Below are 11,377 nucleotides of genomic sequence, written 5' to 3' on the forward strand. Positions count from 1 at the left end.
TTTTGTGAGATGGAGGAGGACTTTGTGGATTGGTATTGGACATATGGGTTAATGGGTTAATGTTGGACTTGTGGGCTTGGGCAGCACTGGGTTGGGATGTTTTGTTGATGCACACTTAACTTTTACATAAAACTCTCTCTTATACATGAGTTTCTGTGGATTTTTTTCTCTAAAGTACCCAGACTAACACAAATCCTAACAAATTATAAACAGCATCGTGAAGAATGAGAATTCCAGAAGCATTCCTTGTGTTCAAGCAGCACCCGCACATAGACCAAGAAGCATTTACCCAGAATAAGGGGATGCGGAGTGGCTTAAAATCAGGAAAGACCTGTCAGAGTTCTATCAGTCCACCAAATTTATCGATTTGTATGCTAATCAAATAATCCAGGAGCTGGACGACATCAATAAAGCGGCATTGGGATGGGAGGAAGACTCGTTCTGTGCTACACAGACGTCACAGCTTTACCTGCGGAAACTGAAGAGGACTTGAAGCATTTCCTGATGAGGATCCGAGATGATAACGTTCGGTATGGATGATACCTCAACATAACGCCAAACAAAGTCCTCACAAGGGGATCAATAAGCAGCATCGTGATAGCTGGGGAAATGACTGAAGTTGCCAATTCTCATCTTACTTGGGACCACAAGCAATGCCCGTGGACACAGCAGTCAAGAGCTCAAAGGACTTACTACCCTGGGAAAACATGCCGCAAAACAATCTCTGGAAAGCGTTGCAAAGCAAAGATGCCACCTTGAAGACAGGGGGTGCCTGATCCAAGCAATAGTACTTTTTTAATCACCTCGTCTGCAGGAGAGAGTTGGACAACAAATAAGGAAGCCCGAAGAAGAATGGGGGTCTTTGAGTGATGGCGTTGGCGAAGAACAGTCAGGATTCCAGGCCTGCCATAAGGATGGAAGAAGTTCAGCCAGAGGCTCCTTCGAAGTGGAGATGGAGAGAGTTTGTCTTGGGCACTGGGGGGGCATGCTATCAGGAAGTGCTAGTTCTCGAAGCAGGGCACCCGGCGTGGTAAACTAGAGGGTCAGAGCAAAAGAAGAGGCTCCTCTAGGAACTGGATGGACGCCGTCGCCGCGACAATGGTCTCACGGCTAGCAAAGCCCGTGAAGATGGCCAGGCTGCGGCAGGGTTTCCTTCTGCTGCAGGTAGTCACCACGAGTCGGCACCGGCTCAATGGCTGCTACGAGCGGCAACAACTGAGACTCAGCCCCAATTCACAATCCTTCCAAAGAAAGCAAAGTGATGAGTCAGTGTTTGTTTTCTATTTGGGGGAGGAGGAGGAAGCGGAGGAGGTGGAGGGAGGTGAAGAGGGGTAGGGCAAAAAAGAAAGGACTCAGAGGAGGAGGCAAAAAGAAGGGAAAAGACCACCACGTCGTCATCACTCGTCGATAGAGCGTGACATGACCTTCTTATTCTCTTTTGACTGCGTAGCTTTGTCTAAGGGAAGCCAGGCTGATAAGAACCCAAGGCAGTGTCATCGATTACAGACCACTCGGTGGGCTGAAAATCACCTCTGTAGCGAGCCTATGAAGTGACCCTACCCAACCTCTCCCCCACGTACCCTCCTTCCCGTCTCTGTCCTCACCCCAAACTTGCTACGCATCAGCGTGTGTCATTTCATGCGCACCTACTCCCTTGAGGTGACTAGTCTGTCCCGTAGGAGAGGAGCACGGTGGAAGAAGAACATATAATCACTCCTGGGGCTTCCCTGACCTCACCCCTAGACAGGTCCCTGAGCCCTCTGGTTAGTTACCTGTGAGGGCAACCAAGTGTGGCAAGCAGAGGCGGTTGGCGAGGATGATGAGCTTCATGTCGTCCAGGTCGGGGCTGGAGGCGAACATGCCTGTGTAGAGGTATTCCAGCACAGCCCTCATGCAACTCTTGCTTGTGTAAGGAAACACCACCTGCCGAGGGGTTAGGAACAGGCCGGGTCACAGCACACTCGGACCAGAGGGAAGGGGGGCCCAGTCATGAGAAGCTCAAGAGGCCCTGGACCCACATGCGAGGTCTGTCTCTCCTGGTGCTGCTCCTCCCAAGGCCTGTCTCCCAGAGCAATGACCTTGCCTGCAGCCCAGTGTGCAGACAGCTTCAGCGAATGTTGCTCTCCTCTCTCTTATTATGAGCATCGTTGTGATCTAGGTAGGCAAACATTTTCTGTCTCTACTCTCATAGCAAGCACAATTCATGGACACCAATTGTACTCCTCACTCGGAGCACCCAAACCGGTCCTGAATTTTCCCCTCACACTTAACATGTCAGCGGCCCCAGAGTACCAGGCTTCCTCTCCTCCTTCCTGCCCACCCCTGGTCATCACTAATGAACTTTGATCTCTAAACACGTGTCTATTCTAGAAATTGCATCCAAGTGGGATCCTATAATATTTGGCTTTTGGTAACTGACCTGTCCCACTAAGCAGTATGTTCCGAAGGCCTACACATTCTCATCTTTTAAAGGTGCCTGCATCCTCACTGGCATCCTTTCGAACCCATCCTAAAGCCCAAGATGCTTGGCAGGGCCAATGGCCCTGGGGAGCAGTAAACTACCAGCTGACTTCTCTAGGGCTGCTTGACGCTGTGGCTTTGGGCCTCTGGGATCTGTATAAAGCGGTGCTACAGCAAAAACTGCTTTCTCATTAGACCCACACCTCTCCAGGCTGCACTGGGAATCAGCTAGCACCCTAAAGCCAGCTTCTAGGGTTCTGAGACGTGCCTATGGCTGGCTTACCCCCGAGTCTCCCACGAGTTCATAGTCGGCACACTACAAATCCTACGCAGGCCTCCAGCTTCAGGAGCCAAATCCAGCCCCAGCCCATCCATTTTGCCTCCCGCAAACACTTCCTCCCCAGAAACCTTAGGAAAGTCCTGCTCCCTGACACAGCAAGCTAAGGCAATGCCTACTTTCGATTTTTCATTCAACTGTTTGGTGAGCACTTACTCGGAGGCCAGTGCTCAAGGGACGTGGCCCAAGTAAACGACAGAGTCGCCGCACTCCCAAAAGAGCCACTGAGCTCGGACCCTGGGGCATTGTAGCAGCTGTGTGGAATTGGACCTTGTAAACTGCAAGGCTGGGGGATGGGCAATTCCTGCTACAGTTCCAAGAGGGCTATGGCCTGGGCTACTCTACTTGGCTGGGAGAATGGAAATGAGAGGGTACGCTGTAAGAGAAACATTTCTAAGAATGCTGGTTGGCTCCTTCCTACTCTTAAATGCCGTAGTTTATTCAATTCTGAGGCTTCTCGAGGCTGGGTGCCTGAGACAGTGGTAGGTGGTGTCAGCGAGGGAGATCAGGTGACTAGAGATGAGAATGGCTCAGGGCACGCAGATCTTTTGCCAGTTGTTCCATGCATCTCTGCGTGTCTTGGGGGCAGGGGAGCTAGGTGCAGTGCAAAGAACCAAGGAGCCAGAAGTCCTGAGCTCATGTCCTCGCCTCTCTACTTTCTGCTTCGCCCACTTTGGGCAAGTCACTTAACTTCTGGGGGCCTCGCTTTCCCTACGCATAAAGTGAGAAGGCCATGGATTGTGTAAGTGTGGGGGCATAATGACATAACATACTGGAAGTGCTTTTTAAACTATGCAATGAAGGCATGATTATAATTTCCTCTCCTGGTCCAAATCGAACCCAAACTCATGGCCATCGAGTCTCAAGGCCATTCTGACTCGCGGTGACCCTTAAGACAGGGTAGAACCACCTTGGTGAGTTTCTGACCCTCTAACCCTTTAAAGATGTAAAGAGCCTCATCTCTCTCCCATGGAGCTGGCTGGTGGCTTTGAACTCCTGCCCTTGAGGTTAGCTGTCCAAAGCGTACCCGCCATCTTTCGAACATCTCTTAGATCTATCTACGTTTGGCATCTTATCCATCCTGAAGTGATGAATGCGTTCAGATGCAGACCGTGTAAACCTCCCCTGCCTCCCTCTTCCTCTCTTCAGCCTCACCTCCTTGGTGGAACTCTCCACAAACGGCCCGCCAAACATGGCTGCCATCCAGTCGCAGCTGGAAATCAACAGGGGCTTGTGGGCGCTGATGGTCCCGTCATCCAGGATGAAGGTCACATCTGTCCAGGAGGGGAAGAGACAGGGCATGAGAATATGCTGCAACCATGCGGGCTATCCAACTCCATGATTGCCTCGGAGCCCAGATGGTCCCCACCCTCCATGTGAAGCTGGAGCCTTAACCTTCAGCTCCTGATAAGCTCTGGGCTACAGAAGGCTCCACCCCAGGAGCAGACAGCCCAGCGCCCCAGGGCATCGGGAAGGGAGGCTGACTTGGCATACAAATCAGACCAACCGAGATCCACCAGAAGGCTACTTGGAGAGGAATTCCCTTCCTTGCAGCCACCAGCTCCTAAGCACGTTCCGTACCTGAGAAGGTGCCTTTGGCCAAGCACTCTTTAACCCGGTTGGTCCGGCGGACGTGGAAGGCCTTGGTGATCTCCTGGTTCATGAAGGCCTCGTTGTTGAGAATGTTGGCCACCATCATGCGCAAATCGAATACCTCGAGCAGCTCGGCGATGTGGGCAATGTGCATGAGGTCCCGCTCGTTCTCGTCCAGCTCCCCCGTGTACAGGTACTTGAGAACAGCCCGGAAGGGCCCTGGCTGGATGGAGCTGTCCATTTTCACCACCACCATCAACCGGGATTTGTAGTTCAGGGGATCTTCTGCCATCTCTTCCTGGATGCTCACAAAAGCGCGGCTCCAGGAAGAGAGCACTCGACCCCTCCCTGGCAGGTACCCTGTCCCGTTGCCCCGCAAGATCCCATCACTGGTGGAGGCTCGGAGTCCAGCAGGGCCAGTGCTCCCACCCTCATCCACGCTTTCACACACATCAAAGCTGGCTGCCCGAAGCAGGAAGTCCCGCCCATGGTGGTGATGGTGGTGGTGTTGATTAGGGTGGCCCCGGTGGTCCTCTGGATGGGAGCCCCCTGGCCCAGAGGGGTCCCCCAGCTCCCCCTCACTCAGGTCCATGAGGAACAGGTCGTAGAACTTGGAGGAGGAGGTGGAGAGGTAGATCTTGTGGGCGAAGATGCGCACCCGCTCCTGCAGCACCAGGATGACATCCGCACAGAGCGGGTCCTCCAGGAGGTGGGCGGGGCACTCCTCGCTGCTGGAGGGGGGGTCGGGCACCACGATGATGGGAGGTGGTGGCTTGGGGGGCAGGAAAGGGGCCTGCAACAAAGGCCGCTGCACATTGCGGAGGTGGGACTTCCAGAACTGCAGGTGGCGGCGGGAGATGAGTGCTGCCCGGATGGCGTTGTCAAAGACATCCTTGATGCCAAACTGGGCCACCACGCTGGTCTCATAGTAGGGGATGCCCAGCTCCTTGGCCACCTCCCGGCCCTTCTCCGGAGGGAGGATCTCATTGGGCTTGATGGGCCTGGGGGTTCAAGAAGGGAAACCAAACTCACACAGATGGCCGTGGGTTCGGGACGGCGAGGAGACAGCTCCCCCATGGACTGCCTGCTCTTTGCTAGGCTGAGAGGTTCTGCTCAGGCTTGACTTCGTGGGCCCCCATTCCTATGCTGCTCATTCCCACAGGATCTCTGCCCCACCTCTTCTATCCAGACACATCGCAGTGGTCTTTCAAGGCCCACCTCCGGTTCCTCCTGATTCTGGAAGGCATTCCTGATCTGTGCCAGAACTAGGCGAGGGATAGCCCTGCCTTCTTGGTGATTCGTACACAATGTTTCACATTGGTGTTTGACGTATTTAGTTCATGTCCCAGCATTTCCATAGAGACCACCTCCTCTTTCCTCAGAGTGCCCTAGCATTGTCCTGCCTACACAGCAGGTGCATAGCAGATGCATAGATAAGTGAGTGAACGAAGGACATCTTTGGCTCCCTACATGAGCTGCACCCAAACAAGTAGAGGTGTCAGTAAGGCTCAGTGGGGTTCCCTTGGGGCTGAGCAGGGAACCATGATGATCTACCCACATCCCACTGCCCTCTCTTCCATCCCAAAGGACCAGAGCCCCTTACCTAGCCAAGGGCCTCCTAGCCCTATTGACGGCCTCCAGGTCGGCATAGCGCAGATCCAGCTGACAGCCCACCAAGATGACAGGTGCTCGAGGGCAGAAGTGCTTGATCTCTGGGTACCACATGGTCTTGACATGGTGTAGGGAATTTGGGTTGGCAATGGAGAAGCATAAAACGACCACGTCGGATCTGGGGTGGGACATGAGGTTATGGGCAGAGAACATGGGTGGTTAGGTCAGTGCATCCGGGAGCAAGGTGCACGCACGTAGCCACCCAGGCTGGCCCCTCCCCTGCAGCCCACCCGGCATGTGGATCTGCTCCCGTGAGCTTACACAAGACAGTTACCATACCTCTATTTGTATAGCATTTTAGAGCTTTCAAAGACTCCTCCCAGGCCTTACACCGAAAGCAGCGACCCTAATTGCTCCAAGTCACATAGCTAGCAAGTGGCAGAGATGGTACTCAACCATATCTCATGACTCTAGATCCCGAGTGTCTTTTGCTGGTCCAAGCTACCTCCCTGGTGAGATTCTGCCAGTGCTGAGTTCTCCATGTCTCCCCGCGGGTTTAAACATCACCGTTCCTTGAGAGAATAGGGAAAACCCACCCACTTGGTTCCTGCAGGCAGCCCAAAGCCATCCCTACCTCCCGTAAGCAAAGCGCCGGTCTTTGTGGTGGTCCCCAAAGGTGTCCCAAAGTCGCAGGGAGACGCTGACATCATCTACTACGTCTCGGGAGCGCTCCAGCACCTGCCAGGGGGGTTGGAAATCAAGAGCATCGGTTCTTAGGATTCACTGCATGTGACGTCAGGGTGGGTGGGAGCTCACTCCTGAGGGTCCCAGGCAACATCGGTGAGGGGAGGAGAGCAAGGCTGTGTCCCACTGTGTTGCCCTGCACCATACTTTTCCCCGTGTGAACTCTCTGTAGAACCAGTCCCAAGTGCGGCCTTCGAGTTGAATGGAAGGAGGAAACCTTACAGAAGTAGGAGACCTTGAAAGGGCAGATAGTTACGCATGGGGAAGGGATCTCTTAGGGAGTCTGCCCTGGTCCAATACTTTACTGACGAATCTTAAGTTTAAGAGTCTCTGATCTGCTGGTATTTGCTGGCAGCTTCTCCTCACCTCTACTTCTCCAAACCCCAACTACCTGGTGCTCTCCATCACTTGGAGCTGGAATTGCTCCAGATGCTATGGCCCAGAACCTGGCTCAACCATGCCAAACATAAGTAACTGGTCCAAGGCTCCCTTGGGGCAGGCGGCACACAGCAGCTCTCTCCCCAAGGGCTTCTTTCCCTTCTGCTGCCCCTAAGGGGCTACAATGAGCTTCTGCTAGGGCCTGGTTGAGTCGAGGCATGCTACACACACACACACACACACACACACACACGAGCTTCTGCTAGGCCCTGGTTGAGTCAAGGCATGCTACACACACACACACACACACACACATTGTCCTGGCCCCCAATCCAGTGGCCTTGTAGCCTTACCTCCTGGCACACTCGATACTGGTCAATGGCCCAGACAGTGGGCACATGGGTGGCGAGCAGCTGGTACTGGGTGAGGGTGGCATTGCAGGCCCGGGCACAGATGAGCCGGGTTTTGCCCACAGCGTTGTCCCCGACCACAACGCACTTGATGGTCTCTACGTTTGGCCTTTCATAATCCATGTCAGAATCCATTAAATGGGACCTGAGGGAGAGGCAAGAACCAGTCAGGATGGCCTTGCATGCTGGGACCCCAACCCCAGCCCAGGCCCAACAGCGCTCCTCTTCAAGCCTTTGAACTGAGAGGAAGAGAAAAACGTGGGCAACTTTCTGAGCAAGAACCTTGCATGGCCTTGGGAGGCAGGGGCCGATTCAGGCGGAGGGGGGCAGGTCCACCAGCCTGCCCACTGGTCTCCCTCCTGATTCCATCGCCACCCAACTGGGTTTCTGGCTGGTGACAGAGCCGGCCTGGGGCCTGTTCCCACTCTCCCAGAAAGAGAAGAGTCGGCTGGGCTGGGAAGTGAAGCTCCTGCATCATCTGCTCGCCCCCACCCCCCCAAGCAGGGCTGTGCCTGCAGAACAACAAACAGCTGAGAGAAGCAGAGTCAGGGCCAGGTCCCCACCCCTTCCCAGCATGCCTGAAGGCAGGGCCACTTTAAAATTTAATGGACTTGTCAGAGCTAGGTGGCAGCTCTCCTAGCTTGCACCCTGGCCCCTCTCGACCTCTCTAATGAAGGATTTGCAGCCCCCAACCCCCTCTGCCCAGATGGGAGAGCTTTGCTCCCAGATCTCTGGGTTGGGAAGGCTTCTGGCTGCACCTGACCAACTCACAAGCCTCCCTTCCTCCCCTCTGCCTGTCACATGGCCGGTGAGTCTCACACAGCTGCAGGCCCAGCTTTGAGATGGTGTGGCGGGGAGACATGTGCCTCAGCTGGTGGCCTGGATCCCCCACCCAGAGCTGCCCTCCCACAATCCTGTATCCTGTCCCTGGGAGTGGGAGCTACCCCTCTCCTATACTTCCCAGGCCTAGGAAGGGGGGGGGAGTCCCTGCCACACCTGGACAGGCACTCATTAAATTAGCTACTCGGACAAGACAGTGGAATTACTAGAGGAAGCAGAGGGTTAAGACACAATGAATGGATGGATGAATTGTCATAAGTTGTTCTTTTTAAAAAGAAAAAGAAGAAAAGGAACCCGGGCCTGAATTTCAGGACACACATTGCCTCAGTTTCCTTCTGTGTCAGGCCAAGAGCAAAGGGCTGGTCCACCCACAGAGAGGGATGGTTTAAAATGAACAAACAGAAGGCACTTCTGTAGTCAAATGTCATCTCAGTGTTCCAGAAGCTGTCACCAGCCCTGAGGGGGCTTTCCCGGGCTGTGTCCCAGCTGGCCTCCATTCTCCTGTTAGGGGCAGGGGCAGGGGTTGGTCAGAAGGGCTTGGTTCCTTCTGTGGTAGCGGCCCTGCTGGAACAACTACTGAACCATCCAGCCCGAGCGCCAGGCCACCAGCAGCAGCAGACGCTCACTTCACTCCTGCCCGGGGGCAGGGCCACTGTAACTGGATGCCAACATTCAGGAACTCAGATCCCAAATACCAAGCAAGCCTGACAACTGGGATTTGCCAGTGGATGCACTTCAGCTACCTAAGCAAAAAGTGCAACAAGGACTTTTCAATGAGGAAAAATCTCTTCCTCCTGCTTGGAATTCTACAGAATCCCGACCCTCAACAACCAGGGGTCTCCCAACAGTCCCTCCCTGGTCTCCGGGGCAATTGCCTGCACCATCGGGCTCCTCTCTGCTCCTGCTCCCCCACCCCACCACCCACCCAGCAGCCCACTGTGATTCTAATCACCATCTTGCTTCCTCTGCGGACTCTGTCTCAGTCTGAGGGCCAGGGGCAGCCCCCTTGGACAGCCCATGGTCCACAGTCAAGAAGCTGAGGGATTGTGGGCACTGGGAAGTAGCCTCTGGGTTGTGGTTTCTGTTTTATTGAGTGAAAAATCAAACAGACTCCCCACTAGAAACATGCGCAGCTGGAGGGTAAAGCTAAAAACCCACTAGCCAACAGAACTTCTTTGTCAAATGTAGATTCACGGGAGTCTGTAAGCAAAGGGGGAGACGAGGAGGCAAGGAGGCAGGCACTGGTTCTTAAATCCAGATGTGTCTGGATACCAAGGATGCTGCCAGGACACCAGCAGAGCAGTGTGATTCAAGTTCAGGTGCTTGCTGATGAGAGCACGCACGCCTACCTTACACACCACCAGGGTTAAACAAGGGCCAGCGAACCAACAGGTAGGAGAGCAGAGAATCCTGTACCATGAGTTTGAACACCAGGCTGCTGGGTTGCAGCCCAAGGATACCCCTCCCTGACCAGGCCCCTGCTGCCTCTCAGCCTGCCCCTGTTTGCCCTTCGATTTCCTCCCTCCTTTCCATCATTCTCACCTATTCCACCTGGGCCCCAGCTGCCCAACTGGCAAACTTCATGGACTCATCTAGGAATAGGCCAATCATGTTTCTGGAGCCTCAGTCTCCCCCTCTGGAGAATGGGCAAGAGGGCTTTAGAAGACAGTCTCCTGACTCCCAGTGAATGCATGCCACGGGAGCCTGGGACGACAGGAGATATTTGTCTTCTTATGTAATGCTGGTATTATATAATGCTAGATTACATATCTATATGTGTAATTATATCTCTCTTTAAAATACAGCCTGGCCCAATTAAGCCAGCAGAACTCTGAGTCTAATTAGGCCCGTCTTAAATGAGGACCTTGTCCTGGAGATAGCATGCCAACAGTCTCCCTCTCCCTCTCTCTTCTAGAATACTGTAACTTTATCGTTGCTGGTATATGATGAGATAACCCACTCAGTGAGCTTTTTGACTTTCTCTTTCCCCGGGGCACTCTCTCCTCCCATGACTCTTGACTTTTTCTATTACCTCATCCTCATTCTATCCAAGCCTCCTGCCCAATCTCCCTAAGACCATAGACTAGGGCTTCCTGTGCTCCTCTGCCCTGGCTATCACACCCCCAACGCCTCCCTCCTCCAGAGGCTGGGGACCCTTCCTGCCCACAGCTCTCTTTCCAGTGTCATCACACAGTCCAGGTCAAAACCCAACCTGTGTTTGTTCATTCTTGCTACAACCCTCCCCAGCGCCCATTCCCCACCCCTGCACATACTCTTAGCTGAACCCAAAAAAGCCCCCCTTTCCCTCCCACAGCTGATAGGAAGGAGGCTTGTTCATCTGTGGCTGCCCTAGTCTGGTTGTCAAGGAAACTACAGAATCTCCCTGGGAGCCTGATTTGTCTCCTAGCAACCAGTATCCCACATCCTGCATCTCAGAACATTCGAAAGGAGGAAAATCCTGAAAATGAAGGTAAAAATCAAGAAGGGTGGATAGGAAGAGGGAACTGGGAAGGCAGGGGTAGCGAGGCGAAGGTGGCCTCCGGATCAACGGAGGCTCCCACTGGCGTTGCTGATAGTGTCATCTGGGGTGAAGCGGAGACGGGAATCCAGCAATCCAGCAGCACAGAACCAATAGAAAGCAAGGCCCGAAGGGATCTTGAATGGTCATACGAACAGAAACGCAAGCCTAACACCACTTCAGCCGTCTCCAACCTAAAATGTCGAAACATCCACAGACACCCATCAGCCTCTTCCCAGCAGGGAGCCCGGGTCTCAGTTGCAGACTGCAATGGAGTGGGGAATTGACAGGATCCTCCCCAAATCGGCCAACAAAGCACCCCACCTTCCAGGGTTTTTTTAACGGAAACACTCCCACCACTCTAGCCCTTTCCCCCTGGACACCCGGCCCTGCGTACACACAACATTAAAATAAAAGAGCGGGGAGGGGGAGGGGCACGGCACAGGCACGGAGGATCGAGTCCTCTTCCTTTCCCTAGAAAACCCC

The 11,377-nt window shown here is 53.9% G+C and overlaps 1 protein-coding gene across 1 annotated transcript in view; it reads right to left on the minus strand.

Moving 5' to 3' along the window:
- RHOBTB2 (Rho related BTB domain containing 2) overlaps positions 1–11,377 on the minus strand; it is a 37,105-nt gene that overhangs the window by 12,382 nt on the left and 13,346 nt on the right. The window contains exons 3-8 of the mRNA XM_004707601.2: positions 7,477–7,678; positions 6,636–6,739; positions 5,994–6,179; positions 4,379–5,391; positions 3,953–4,071; positions 1,773–1,923 (exon numbers count right to left, since the gene is read on the minus strand). Of these exons, the coding sequence (XP_004707658.1) occupies positions 1,773–1,923; positions 3,953–4,071; positions 4,379–5,391; positions 5,994–6,179; positions 6,636–6,739; positions 7,477–7,678 (1,775 nt within the window). The remainder of the gene's footprint in view (positions 1–1,772; positions 1,924–3,952; positions 4,072–4,378; positions 5,392–5,993; positions 6,180–6,635; positions 6,740–7,476; positions 7,679–11,377) is intronic.

Source organism: Echinops telfairi, unplaced genomic scaffold, assembly GCF_000313985.2.
Source record: "Echinops telfairi isolate 266 unplaced genomic scaffold, ASM31398v2 ScPeMD7_9;HRSCAF=40, whole genome shotgun sequence".
NCBI lineage: Eukaryota > Metazoa > Chordata > Mammalia > Afrosoricida > Tenrecidae > Echinops > Echinops telfairi.